Here is a 15,220-nt window from a genome sequence, read left to right as displayed (position 1 = left end):
TCTTTGCATTTTGTGAGTTACCACTCCACTCCCAAGACACCTTGATGTAAATAGAATTTTTTTCATAATTGTTATTATTGTGAATGTTATTCAAACTTACAATTACAGTAAATGTGATTATATAAATTGATAATTATAATAGCGTTTGTGATTATATTAAGTACACCAAGTAAACTTTATGATTTTTTTTTTAATGAATTCCTTTTCCCAGAGCTGGTGGTGAATGGCCGTGCTGCATCATGAAGAAGGCTGGAAAAAAGCACATCCTGTCCCTCTGATCCTCAGTGTATAATTCATTTATGGTCAAATGCCCAATATGGAGCTACGTTGACAAGCCTGCAGGACTACTCATTATGGAAAGCTTTGTTAGAGGCAGCTTAAGTAAAGAATCACATTCCACTGTTAGACATTGCTAGAAATGTGGACAGCAACACGGATTCCCCAAGTATTTTATCACAGGAAGGTCAGGAGCCTGTTTACTATGGAGTGAGATTTACAGACCATTAAGCGAAAAGCTGGAGCAAGTGTCAGTGATGATGCTGGAACAAGTAAACGCTTAAACAGAAGACCATCATTAAAGTCAAACGTGTATGCTGAAGAATGTATATTTTGTGGGAAGATAAAATGCTACAAGGAGGAACATCAACACGTGAGAAATTGATCAAGGCCACGGAGTTTAGAGCTGACAAAAGGCTTCGAAAGTGGACAAGCATTAATTGTGATTTAAAGATCTTAGCAGTTTGTAGTACGGGGTATACTGGGTGCAGAAGCCCATTATCATGCATCTTTTTATAGGAACTATGCAAGGGTTAAAGCAAAGGAGGAAGATCGTGCATCTAGCATTCAAACAGATGATCACTACAAAAACCTGAGAGGTGAAGCATATGATGAACTACATCAATACATTAGAACTGGGATTATTCCTAACAAAGAGGTAATATGTGTGAGGACTTTCACTGAAAGGCTTGAAGCCCTCATGACATGCAGAGGAATACAGGGAATAAACGAATCAACCAAGAAGCATATTCAAGGAAAATTGGACTCAGAGTTTGGTGACAGCCTCCACATATTCCCAAACAACCAAGGAAAATGATTGGCCCAACCTGATAGTGTCAAGTTACAGGATGTTGCAAGAGAAAACTAGAGTTTGAAAAGAGAATTATCAGTTTTAAAGGTTAAGGCAACAGACATGAACAAGATCACTGATCAAAAATCATGGCAAATAAGAACAATGATTAAAACAAACTTGACATCAACACCATGGCCCTTTCATCCATCAGACATTGATAAAGATTTATTTACAGGGCCTGATTACCTTAAACGGTTCCTATTAGGACTTCTGACTGGAGCTGCAGAAAACAAAGCTGCCCAAAAGGGTCGCCTTACTTATGCATTCAGTCAGGACATTATATATGCAGCCACAAATGGTCAGCAGAAACCCCCCAAGCAATTGTTGCTCCCAAATGCCGTAAAAACGCCAACAGGCAATGTTGAAATCATTCACTTTTTAAACAGACTTGGTCATGGAATTCCGTACTCACAACTGGAAGAAACTCATACAGCCTTGTGTTTTCAGAAACTTGCTGCTACCTTAACTGAGCAAATTGTTCTTCCAGCTGACACTCAGCCTCATGTCTTCACTGACTTAGCATGGGATAACACTGATAGGCTGGAAGTCTCTTACTAGTAAGGGGACAACTCATTGAGTCAACGATATAGCTGTGCAGCCAGTCGCGTAACGAAACTGGAGGAGGCCTCCCTGCAAAGAACATGGAGGGTGGGCCCCCCTCTGGACTCACTCTGGCCAGGTGCTGTGTTGAGGGGGCCCCAAGAGGTGGGGGGCAGCAGGGGCCTTTGTTTCGCCACTGTGTGCAGCCGAAGTTGTGTGGACCATAACCTTTTAAAGCTCCTCTCCCAAGTATTGTGAAACAAAAGCAAAGAACATTGACCATCACAAATACTGAAGAATTGTTCATGTACGTTTCTGGTGAACAAGTTGGGCTTCAGCCATGGATGACCAGTACCGAAGTCATGCCAGAATGTGTTTCCCAATTGAAGCTTGCACAAAATAAGAACATAATCTTAGTTGTTACAAGACAAAAAGCTAACCTTGCACAGATAATACCAAGTTGGACAGGATTTAACATCAGTACTAGAGACCAAGGCCCTCTTTACGAGTGTGGCGGTCTTAAGATCGTCACACTCACAGTGGCTGTCTTACTGCTGCGGTCCCAGCAGTAAAGATGGCTGCATTCAGAGTTTGGCGGTCTGGCCGAAGCCAAACTACTACAATGTCGCCAGTCCCACCGATGCAGTCTGACCGGCGCAGCTGGCGGTGAGCTCGTCTGGGCCGGCGGCATACCTAAGACCGCCGGCCATATTATGAGGCAGTAAACCACCAGGCTTTTCGCGGTGGTCACCCTGCCACGAAAACCCTCGTGGTAACGCACCCGGCGACAGGAATCCCTATTCCTGTCGCCAGCACACGCATCCCCACACGGCACACACTTGCAGACACCCCCACCTGACCGCACACACCCACACACACCCCTCCCCCCCCTTCCGGTTGGTCCACCTACCTGTCTGGGCAAAACAGCAGCACACGTCGAGGTGGTCGTTCGGGAGGGGGTGGGTGTCAGCGGTTCCACCTCCAATGCCGCACCGCCGTGCCATATTACTGCTCGTAATATGGCAGGCGAGTACTTCCGGTGTGGCGGTGCAGGCGTTGGAACCGCCTCTCACCCGACATCGGTCAGGTGATGTTGTTGGATTGCCGCCTGTTTATGGGCGGAAATCCATTGGTAACACGTAATACAGCAGTCTTCAGACCGCCAACACTGGCAGTCTTTTGGCGTCCGCTTCAACAGCAGTCTTCGCAAAAGACCGCCAAAGTCAAAATGAGGGCCCTTGTTAGTGTATCACAGGATTCCATTGGCTACTTGCCCACCATTAATGCCCCTGCAACTGAGTTGACAACTGTTTCTGAAATTTTGAATCAGTCAGGGCTGATGAGGGAATCCCTACACTTGGCGAAAATTGTAGTCATCATGGATCAAGCTCTCTACGCAACAGCAACTGAGATTGTGTGGAAGCATAAAGCAATGTACAACAGAATCATTCTTCGATTGCAAATGGTATGAAAGGTGCCCAATGTCATTTCCATTCTTGGAAAACCCTTTCAAGACGTTGGCCTTCGTGACCTTTGCATTGAAGCAGACATGACAGCAGAAGGATCAATACCATCAGTACTAGAAGGTTGTATGTACAATCGGGCAGTTCGAGTACACAAGTGCTAACTTTGCCGAAGTAAAACAGCTTTGGGATGTATTCCTGGAACATCTTCGTCATGACAATGGAGATCTCTCTGCATTTTGGATGTTGTATGTGGATATTGTTGAAAATGTCTTGCTGGCTCTGCTGCATGCTGCTCTAGAAGGAAATAGCTTTTTACATCTTACCGCCATACGCTCTATGAGCCAGTGGTATTTTGTGTGTCACAGGATGAACTACGCTAAATATCTTTCTGTATACTATGCTGAAATTACATTGCTTGCAGTGAAACATCCAGAGATACACCACAGCTTCATAAACAGGATGCTTTTCAGCTCATCTGTCAGGTGTTAATCCTTTTAAACGAATTCCGGTCAATCAAGGTAACCGTCAACAAAGACACACAGACTCCGGGTGGTACAACAAGGTTCAACCTCAAGGAGGGCCCTATGAAAAGATATTATATGACGGTTGAACACAGAAACGCCTTTTTGGGTCAGATAAGGGAACTGGTTTATAAAAAACAGATCAGATATTACTCACTTAGACCTATATAAGTCACAATTGAAAAAGATGAAGATATTGTCATGAGAGCTGTTAGTCTGGTTTAAATCTGGATAAACCCATTTGTTGAGCCGCATTATCTCATCAGTCTCTCCACAGCAAAAAAAAGGCATCTCAAGACATAGTATCCGACAGACTTCAAACTTGAACGATTTGAGAATAATCAACCTATTAAGAAGCTTCAGGATCCAATGAAAATGAACAAACTAAAAACCTTCACTAACATGTCCAAGAAGAAGGCAGTGAACAGCAATGGCAGGGCAATCCTCATGAAAGCAGACAAAGCACTATTTGGTCGAATCATTGTGACAGCACATAATCAGAACCCACAAATGGAGGATGTACTCTCTCATCCCTTGGGATCTTTACTATGGGCTTTAGCAACCCCAGAAGGTCTGTTGTGAAAAACAAACAAAGCTGTTTCAGCAACATACTTTAACAAAAATGTTACCCCCTGCTGAGGAAATACCTAGACATTCAGCCACGTTGATTGAGGGTCTGGTTCTTGTTCATGGAGTAAAAGGAGAGGAATTAAACTTTGGTAAGGTGGCTATGTCTGTCTTGTCCATCGCTTCGCAGAAAGGAAATAGGAGTCAAAGAATTGATGTCGTGTTTGATATGTACAATGAGACGTCTATTAAGGACAGCGAAAGAACAAACAGAGGGGAAGATCTCGGTATCAGTTACAGAGCATCTAACCTTCCCAGATTGTCAGACAGTGGAGGAAATTCCTAAGCCACGTAAGAAATAAAACAACTCTCATCGCATTTCTTGTTAACGAATGGATAAAACCAGAGTATTTTGTAAAACTTGAGAATAAAAACACTGTTGGCGAACTGTGAACATAAATGCTATAAAATCACATCTGAAGGAAGCCATGGAATACCTGATCTCAACAGTATATATGAAGAAAAAGAGATTTGTTTGTTGCTGCATGCTGCACACGCTGCTAATGAGGGCTATGAGGCAGTAATAAGGTCAGATGACACTGATGTGTTTGGGATTCCATGACAGAATCATGGCTAAATTGTTTCTGAAATGTGGTACTAAAATACGCAGGCAAGTCCTTCAACACTTGATGAAAATGTTTGTCGAGCTAGGATAGATCTTATTATGTTTACTGGATGTGACACAGAAAGCAAATTTGCGGGAAAAGTAAGTGCATTCAATATCCTGTCCGCCAACAGACATGCACAGGAAACATCTTCATAGCACAGAGATGAATGGGATCTCTCTGAAGAACTAACAAGCAAATTGGAGCAAATTTTGTGCTTTCTGTATGCACCAAAATCTTCGTTTCATCACGTGAATGACTTGAGATATCACCTATTCTGTGAAAAGAAGGGTGAGAAAGACAGTCATCAACTTCCGCCTTGCAGGGACTGTCTGAAGAAACATGCCAAACGTGCAAATTATCAAGCCGCTATAAGCAAGAGATGTCTGCTGAATGAACTGCAGACACCTAGTCCAATTGGGAGAGAGTGGAAGTTGGAAAAACACGGGAGGGCACAGTAACTGGAAGTTGACTGGATGGAGGGACAGCCAGCATTTCAGGCTAGGTTAGATTTATTAGCTTGCAACTGCATTAGGAACTGCAAGCTGCCAACATGTGTCTGCTGTCTAATTGACCTCAAGTGCACTGATGTGGAGACTTCCCACATGTGAAAATCAAACAGACGCAGGGAATGATGACACCTACTCAGAAGAAGATGATGACGATGAATGTGAATGATAAAATTGTGTTTTTGTTCACTCATGACATACATTGGCTGTGTAAGATGTGACAACTATTATTATTTGAAATTGTAAGTGAAAATTATGCATAAAATCTATATCAATATATTAGGAATACAATGAAGGTTTTTTGTGTTATTTTGAGGACTACATTATTATTGCAATTAATAAAGCATAAATATTTTTTAATTACATTGAATTTAACAAATCTGGTGGAACTAGATTTATTTCTCCACATATTATGTGGAATTTGTATGCTATTTATCAAAAATATGAGAACCATTATTTTTTTCGGCTATGGTTGCTAACCCAATAATATCAGACAAAAGGCAAAAAGTGATGACTTGCTATCACATATTTTCCACCTCTAGGCATCCATACCTTGCAAAAAAATGTTAGAACCCATCCCCGCCGAGTGGCACCACTGGCCTAAATTTGGGGTCCTTCCTCATGGCCTATTTTAGGCAAGATTGGGCTTGACTCAAAAAATGTAAGGGCCTCCGTCTGAATGTATTTTCCCTACTTTTTGGAATTCAAACATTCCCAGGATTAGGCCTGCAAGGCAGTACCAAGCGTAGGAATAAATAAATACTGGAAAGGGCATGCAGTCTTTCCAGCAGAGAATAATATCTACTGTGCAAATGAACATTCTCCCCCCCCCCTTCCCTTGGCATCAAAGATGCTACAGGAGCTAGTGGGTAGGCGGCTGCGAGTCATAGAACGCTTCTAAACACGGAGTGTTGAAACGTTTTGTTTTCTACCATAACCAGGATACATTTACCAGAATGTACCTACTTGATGCTGTCGGTGTGCGTTTTGTATTCCATGATGGTGTTTGGAGGCAGGTTCAGCACTCGGCGGAGAGTGTCGCGGATTCTGGCGGTCGTCGCTTGGTCACTGGCAGTTTTATTCCAGATGGAGATGATGTCCTCCTGCAAATAATTGGTGGAACCGAGAATCCACTTAGACATGTTTTAATTTTCAGCATCAACGAAATGGACACCTTTTATGCTAGTGAACGTTAAATACCCCCATTTTATACACTTATCTTTAGACAGGTTCTGTGAACATCTTCACACTTTCTATTAAAAGCCCCAGACTGGTGCTGGCATTCCCACAATTGCGTTAAACTGACTTCATGATACTTGTGCACTGCATTGGGAACCAGCGGCCAGTTGTACTAACATTAGGAATACCGATTGCCTAATTGCGATTCACTCTGAATCGCAGTTAGGAGATCGGTACTACTAGTCTATGAAACTCTTTTAAGTCTCAATGGTGATTCCCAGTGGGCCACAAACAGACATGCCTCATGAATATTCATGAGGTAGGTAGCAATTTGCTACCTGGAGGTCAGCAGACCACCAAGTCTAATTGCTTTTTCCTAGAGCATTTTTTTTTGTTTTTGTTTTTAAATGCCTCACGTTTTCCTTAAAGGATAATGGAATGCATTTAAAAAGAAAAAAAATTAGGTTTCATTTTTATTATTTAAGAGTAGAGAGCGATCTGTGCTATTAAAAATTTATATTTTTATTTTTTATTTAACATTCTCAGAATGGAATGAGTCCCCTTGGAGCCCTTTCCCATTTGCGAATGGGTTATCACCAACTTTGAGTTGTCAGTAATGTGCGAATGTTTTGCGACTGATTTGGTCGCAAATCATTTGTACGTTCCATTCTGATTTGGTTTCTGGAAGAGAAGCCCTAAACACTCCCCTTTTAAATACTGAATCTATATGCAGTCACAATTCCAAATTGTGATTCGGCAAAATGTTACTGAATCTCAATTTGGAATTAATACATACCAAAATGCATTTTTCTGGTCACAAATGGCCCGATTCCGAGAATCAGGCCTTTTGCGACCAGAAAATGCTAGATACATCTGGCCCTAGGTCACTCTAGCACTGTTCAAAACTCCAGAAATCAATATCTGAATGGCACTATAGGTTAATGACTGTACACACAAATTCAACTGGCCCTTCTCAGTTTAAGAAGCGAAAGGTGAAGGTCGGTGTAGGCCAGCTCTGGATATCACAATATATGAGAACAAGTAGTTTACGCTCCTAAATAGGTAGTAGAAAACACTATGGAAGACTGACAAACATTTTGTGATTGAGCATGGCGAAACAGTGTCTAAATGCTGCCCTTCCTTCTTGTTGAGGTTCAAGAAATGATTAGGTTCTCAGCATCCGCATCTTACATGTACCACATTTTGAAATATATTCTCCATCATCAGGATAAAAAGCCACAGTTTTTGGTACAACAGACAAGTTGTTATGCGTACATCACCTTCCATTAGGCGATTCATCCATCCTCTTTCAGCCCGTTTGCCTCCCATTCAATAGGAGGAGTCTATCTTAACTTTACCCTAAGACAACTTCTTATTTGTTTGTTTGCTGGAGATGACATAAACTAAAGTTGGCCACAATCATAAATGCATCCTTAATCATATGATAAAGAAGGAGCCCAGCAGTAACTGTAATGTAAGGGTAGCAGCAAACCACCACTACGAGCCTTCACCAAGATCTTTATATGCAGCTATAGAAAATAGACAAGAAAATAAATAACAGAAATTGCAATACAAGAAGAAAACTAATAGCCATGATCTTTGATTTTTGGGTGGGGCAAGAGCATTACCCAGCAGGAAGACAGAAAGGGCCAGTCGCACAGGCGGCAACCACTGTGTACGGAACAGTGCCATTAGAAATCCAAAGGCGATTGCCAGCAATCGCCTGAAGCAACTGGTGGTATTTCTGGATTATCCCTAAATTGTTTATCACTGTTACCTATATATGTGGGGTGCTTCTTTTACATATACAATGACTAAGGCGAATAGAGGTCTTGGAGATAGCCCTCAAGATTCAGTGATGGAGAAGAGGGTAGGTACGATGAAAACAGAGATCCTTAAGGCACCAGCATATAATGGAGCCTGGACCGCTAACACAGGGACATCAGATGCAAAGGGATCTCAGACTTTGCTGGTTAAAAGAATCTACAGAAACACAGTTTCCGCTCACAGGAGTCAATAGCGTTTATCCTCAGGTGTTATTGAAATCAGACATCAATATATGGTAAGGGGCATTTTTTCAACCTAGGAATATACGCTTTACACACAGGGCGTAAGAAGTTCCTATGAATTTCAAATAGCTGTGAGACATATTTAGCCCCTTTCCAGGAGACGTCCCTGATAAACAAACAAATCAAAGGCAGAAATAAGGATTTCCCACATTGATTCCATTGCTGCTTTTCTACCACAGTTTGAGAGGCGGTTTGATTTCAAAGTGTGCAAGAACCGTGTTCAGAGGTACTTAGTGGCGTATGCAAGATGTTCCTATAGTAGTTATATGTGAGGAAAGTGGTTCAATTTATAATCTCATTATGTAATAAAGGCACAAATTCGTATTGGGTCCATAAGGTCCATTTGAAAAACCTAAGCTCAACCCTGGGTAGCTGTGGATCTGAGCAGTCAGGCTTTATGGTACAGGCAAAAGTTTCTCATGCTTAAAAGTGGTTTGTGGTTTTAAAACATTTGAAAAGAACTGCTTTATGGCAACAGCTACCCGAGAGGTTTTCACAAAGATGCACAGTATTAGAGGCCTGATCCGTGTTGGTTATTTCTCCCTCTATTTCTAAACAGCTCCCAAAGAATGTCAGATTCTGCCTCTAAAGGATCTTAGAAAATCTCCACCTCTCCAGCGTCTATCTACTCTTGTGGCATTAATGAACGACTCCACTTGTCTGAAGAGGACCATCTACATAAAAAGACAGAGTTGCACCTTTCTTTTAGACAGAGATGCGTTTTAGGCATAAGGAACCATATTTCCCTGCTCCCTTTGACTGAGTCTTTATAGCCAAGGCTACGGTCACTCTAGCATCAGGGGAGATTACGTGCGACATGGGACAAGTAGATGTGTAGCCTTAGAGGTTGTGTCAAACAAACAACAGAAGCCATTTGCCAATGCTATTGCTAAGCTACAGGTAGGCCGGATGACAATTGAAAAAAAGAAGACAAATGTAGATACACAATCTAATGTTTCCATTGCTTTGGTAATACTTGTTCCCTACACCCTGCAAATGTAATGTTTGTAGGATATTCCTAACAGGAGATAAGAAAATAAACCTTCTGGAAACTTTTAAACTCAGGCATCAGCAACAATTTGGACAAACGTGACCTACTGAAAGTCATCTTTATTAGATCTAAGACAGAAAAATATTGCTTCCAAAGTTGAATCATGTTTGAAGTTTGGGGAAGTCTAAAATATATTTGTACACCACAATTACGGCTAACTTGCCAAAGCATAAAATATAGCCCTGATCGTCACCAAATATCAAGACCACACAATACGGTGTAAAACACATGGAAAACGATGGATTTCCCCCACTCTTGCTACATAACTTGTGCCTGTAACTTTTGTACTACCTGTAAATGTGTTACAAACAGAGCCTTCTTAGATACCACTTTTTGAACAAAGTCTGTCATTTTTATTTTGACTTTTCCTGGCTTTGTGGAAGTCAAGAGGAAGCCCCAGGACCCTGTACAACTGGGATTAGCCAAACAGGAGTCTCCGTCCAAAAGCAATATATTCAGCGCAGACCACATCCGGGTCTCCTATATCTGCAAACTGTCACCTGCTACACATTTCTTCTGTTCAGCAGTTACATGCCTGTTAAGCAGGCGATACTAATGCAGAACATTTTTCAGTACTGTATCTTACATGTGACATATTGAATCTGAAACAATGTGTTTAATCTGTGCCAGTGGTCTTCAGCAGCACTTATTTTCCAGGGTCTGTACATTTATGATTTTGTCAGTGCCTTGTGCAAGTACTGAGAATAGGGCACAGCAGCTATCACAATAATTCAAATCATTTTTATTTTACAACCCAACATCACAAGTCAACATGGGGTGGATCAGAAGGGGACTGCTAGAGACCCAGCATAGCATGCTGGCCCAGTCTCATCAATCTCCCATTTACTGACTATTCCGATGAGTCGCCCTGGCATGCACAACGACCCCTTTTATCACCTGTCATTGCTGTGTGCCTTCAGAATGTTAGTGATGCATCTCATTAAAAAGGATGCATATGACCAGGAAGACTCAGGAAAGCCCACAGCAAGTCAACTCCATCATTGCTTCTATAGCTGAGCTACCACTAACAGTATGGTAGCCAAAGTGTCATTTACACCGGCCTTGTCCCACGAAGCCCAAGTACTACCTCCTCTCTGGGATCCTGAATACTACTCTGATGCTAGGATGCAGAGGCTTTGGTTAGGTCTGCTTACGAAAATACCCAGCAATGAGCCTCATGGACATGGGAACAGCAAAGCACCACAGTTTTGAAGAATTGAGGCATTGAGTCACCGGGATGATACCATCAGCAAGTTTGTAGCAACTCAGTGACTCGTCGCCTTAATTATTCAGTACTTTAGTGTTTTGATCCACCCATGTCCCTGAAGCAGAACACTTGGTATTTTTGTGAACAGAACCCATTTAGCTCAGGTATGTGCAATAAACAGATACACTACAAATGTATGCTGTATGGTATGAGATAGCTGTTAGAGGGTAATATCTAAAAGAAAAGATGTCTTCCAGCACTTCACTGGAGCAGCTCACCAACGCCTACTGGTTCAAAGTAGGTCTATAACCATCTCTGGCTCAACGTTTGCTGTTCCTCTTGTCCCCTCCACAACAGAGTTATTGTCGAACATGCTGCTACATGGCCTGGCTGCTGCAAGACAGCTCTTTCCTCCCATAGCAAGTTTAAGCCACCCAGCTGGGTTCTGCCCTGCAGTCCAGCCCTGAAGCCTGGCTAAAGCCTGTTTACTGCAACTGGAAATGTAAGGATGGGTGCCAGATAGGAATGCTGAGGACAGCACCTGCTGCAGGCCATAAGAGACGCCCAAAGTGAGGCCTAACCTTCAAAGTGGTTGTGTGCCGGCTTACCCTTTTCAATACATAAGGCCTCCTAGAGAAGACAATGAAAAGTAGAAACTAAGTGACATTCACACTAAAACAGCACAAACGTCCCATTATAAGTTACATTTCACTATTTTATGCAGTGACAAGCGTCCTGTTTCGCGAATGAACTGACAAGTGTTCTGTCTTAACCTTCTATTAGCCTCGGACATCAGCTCCCTAAATTCCCAGGTTTTGCCTGTCCCACTAATGGCTTCCTCCTCATGTTGCACTGCCCAAAAGCCTAATTTCCTATCACTGGAATTATGTTTTTTGTGTGCCCCTCTGAATCACCACTGGATGCCACCTTCATCCAGCTTTTCTAACAAAAACTAGTTAACCACCACGTGATTTTGCTTTATTGTTTGCAAACTTTTTCACAACCTGGTTCAAGCCTCAGAACCATTTCTTGCCTCCATAAAGGCAAATCTCTTGAGGGAATTTACCTTCAAAGGGAACAGAGCCAACGAAAGGCAAAGTAGCTGGCTGTTTCACCTGACAAATAAGCTTAAGTGATTTATTTGCATCCTGCTGGCCACAGGCTTGAATCCTGAGGGGACAGGCCAGCTCTCCATCCTTCTGAGTTGGATACCATAAGCATCACTATTTGTTTATCTTTGCTGTAACACTTCAGACTGAAAGAATTGTGCATGTTTATGGTTTTCTACACTACTCCACCCTGGGAGATCATGAGTGAAAATTAATTTAGAAGGGGAGGGTGGTAAAATAAAAGGGCCTGCTATGTTGAGAGGTTGACCCAGTCTCGCAAGAACTGCACAGTTACAAGATAGCCATTTTTCTAGGTAGGATTAAACTCTAACCCCCTACCATGAAAGAAAAATGCACTAGAACCGTGGTAGTTTTCATAGATTGACTGCTGGGGAATATTTAAATATGTCAATGTTAACACTGCAGTGCACCCACACATTCATAACATTGAAATAAGCCACAAACTACAGGAAATCTATTCCCCCGATTTACGTGACCCAAACTCTGGACAGCGAGATGGCATGTCTTAGAGCTCCAACACCACACAGAAGCTCAGTGGCCCAGGTTTTTGTAGCTAGTGTAGGAAGCTTATCACTTAAGTCTTATAACTGGTGAGGTAGGGAGGGTACGTCTTAATCTATGAAAGATACCAGTTACAGAATTGTGGTCACACGTAACCTTGTTCTCCCTCTTCCACAGATTTACACACTTGAATAACGATTACACTCGCAGTACAGAAATAAGCAGAAATAAAATGGTAATGAGGCGAACCTCAATTAAACCAACTACAGATTTGCGTGTCCTACCGCCATCTTTAATGACTTCTTGACTTCCAATTAGTAATAATTTGTGAACGTGTGCTCCGATGCCCACGTTTCTGGCCTGCAGATGTTAGCACTAGGCACCTTCACAAAGTGTGTAGCCGTTTCCTTCATAACCTTAGTAGAAAGGGTCTGAACGATACTTCGCAGATGTAAGCAGATATCCTAAAGCAATGCTTGCTGGGATCCAATGGGTAATGCCCTGCTCAGGCAAAGAAGAACCTTTGTTGGCACTTTCAAAGGGAGCAAAGATTTTATTTCGTCTAAGAATGATTTTACACAGCTTGCAACGTGTAAAGAATGCAGGGTTCTTTCAGAAGTGGTTGCAGGAAGAAAGCTGGTAGATGGCAGATTTTTCATTCAGTGGAAGTGATGGAGGGACTTTTAGTATAACGATTGGGATTGTTATAAGAGTGACTGTGGACACTTCAAATTCCAGATTTGGAGGCCAACTGGTTAAGTACTGAATTTCTACAATTCACCTTGCTGATATAATTGCTGTTAATGGGTTGTTTTGCACTACTGTATTTGGATAAATCATTTGTAGATGAGATCAAAATGATTTCTCATGAGACATCCTAACACTGTATTGAGAATCCAAGTAGATGTTGCTTTGCCTCTGGAAAAAAAGTGTGAAATACGCCTTTCATAAATTCTTCAATCACTCTGGTAGAAAACAGAGATGGAGATGCTGGAGTCTAGATATCTGGAAAAAGCAGCCACATGCAAGGAGATGAAAGAACATTTTAGACCAGTTTCTGCCAGATCTAGTAAATAGGACAGAACACTGTGACAGGGATGGATAAAGGGTGAAAATTATTATTTAGAGTCTATTCCATTTCCAACAGTAGATGCGATTTCATTGAGGGAGGTGCGCCCTAGTTGTTGAAAAACATTTTTAGTTCCCTCATGCCCAGTTACATCTACTGAGGGCACCCTCCACAACTCTCTCCAAGCCTCTAACATGCTACACTTACCGTCTGAATAACAATGAAGAAGCCAGTGCCAAAATGTTGAGTTTCTTGCAACAATACCTGCAATATTCTTCTTTTTTCTTACGTAGTAAAGAGTTGCAAAGTTGTAAATTCTGACAAGCACTGACTGTGCGTAGCAAGAACGCTTTTAGAGGTAATAGCACTGCCCTCAGTTCCAAGACATTACCATTAAGTTGTTTTTTCTTTTGGGGACCAAAGCATTCTGGTGACTGCTCCTGAATATGAACTCCCGAACCATGCAGGGACGTCTATATGGCGAGATGAAACTGTGGATCTGAAGAGTACAAGTTCCGAAATGCAAAGAAGTTGTATAACCTCATCTACCATATGAGAGCCTGTCTCACTTTGGGGGTTATGAAGAAAGTCATCACAATGCCTTGAGATTTGCCTTCACTGTAGCCCACCTGCTCCTGGAAACAGCGTATTGGAAGTCAACACTGAGAACAAGAACAATGCAAGATTATATTATCCCTGGTATGATTCGGTACCTGTGCACAGAAATCTTTGATTATTTGCTTACCTCCTACAATAACTATCTTAGCCTCATGCCACTGTCTTGTGATGGATGGACCTTGAGGAGTCAGGTGAAGATTCAAGAACCGAGGCATAACACAATCTCTTAACCTGGAATGAGTAATGATTTTATATTTTGTAGGGTGAGATCCGTCTTCTGAAGAATATCTTTGTGGCTTTTACTGCCTAATGCATGCATTCAGAAGATGGGCCTTCAATGAGACAATGGTCCAAGTAAGGAAACACCCTTAACCCTAGCCACCGCAGATACACTATCATTTAAGATGGGCATTTTGTGAATACTCTGGGTGTTGAAAGAAACACTAAAACATAATGCCCTGAACTTTAAATGTTGTCCACTGCCCATGAAGAACTTCCAGGGTTTGGGGTTTGCCGCAACAAGAAAATAACTGTATTTCAGGAGCAAAGGTGCTAAAAATTAATTTCGGTTGATGGATTCTAGGACATCGGGTATGAAAACCAACCTGAAAGTTTGAGCCTTGAGGAAAATGTTGAGTGCCCACTGATCAAGAATCAAGTGCCATTCTTGTGAAATTTTGAGTAGAATCCCTGAATGCAGATTAGATAACAATTTTCTGAAAAAACATTTAAGATCTCTGCTTGCAAGTCTTCAGATTTAGATGTTGCTCCTTTCACAGTGATTTCAAAAGTAGTTGGTAAACAAACTCTGGTGCAGCCATGCCAGATGATATCCAAAACCCAGCCTGATTCAATTTTGTGCCAAACTGGTGAGAATGCCTGTAATTTCCCCCAATACTTGCAAGGGTGGGGGGGGGGGGGGGGGGGGGGGGGAGTTCTCATCAGACATTGCCAATGTGCCTGCTGTAAAAATAGGAGCAACTTCCTCTTTGCAAAGAT

General features: G+C 42.0%; 1 protein-coding gene across 3 annotated transcripts in view; it reads right to left on the bottom strand.

Moving 5' to 3' along the window:
- EIF4E2 (eukaryotic translation initiation factor 4E family member 2) overlaps positions 1-15,220 on the bottom strand; it is an 84,760-nt gene that overhangs the window by 28,641 nt on the left and 40,899 nt on the right. For all 3 annotated transcript variants that reach the window (XM_069212894.1, XM_069212895.1, XM_069212893.1), the window contains exon 6: positions 6,364-6,500. In XM_069212894.1, coding sequence (XP_069068995.1) covers positions 6,364-6,500 — 137 coding nt within the window. The remainder of the gene's footprint in view (positions 1-6,363; positions 6,501-15,220) is intronic.

This window comes from Pleurodeles waltl, chromosome 11 (genome assembly GCF_031143425.1).
Source record: "Pleurodeles waltl isolate 20211129_DDA chromosome 11, aPleWal1.hap1.20221129, whole genome shotgun sequence".
Taxonomy (NCBI): Eukaryota; Metazoa; Chordata; class Amphibia; order Caudata; family Salamandridae; genus Pleurodeles; species Pleurodeles waltl.
The sequence above is the reverse complement of the archived record's forward strand: the minus strand, read 5'-3'. Positions and strand labels throughout refer to the sequence as shown.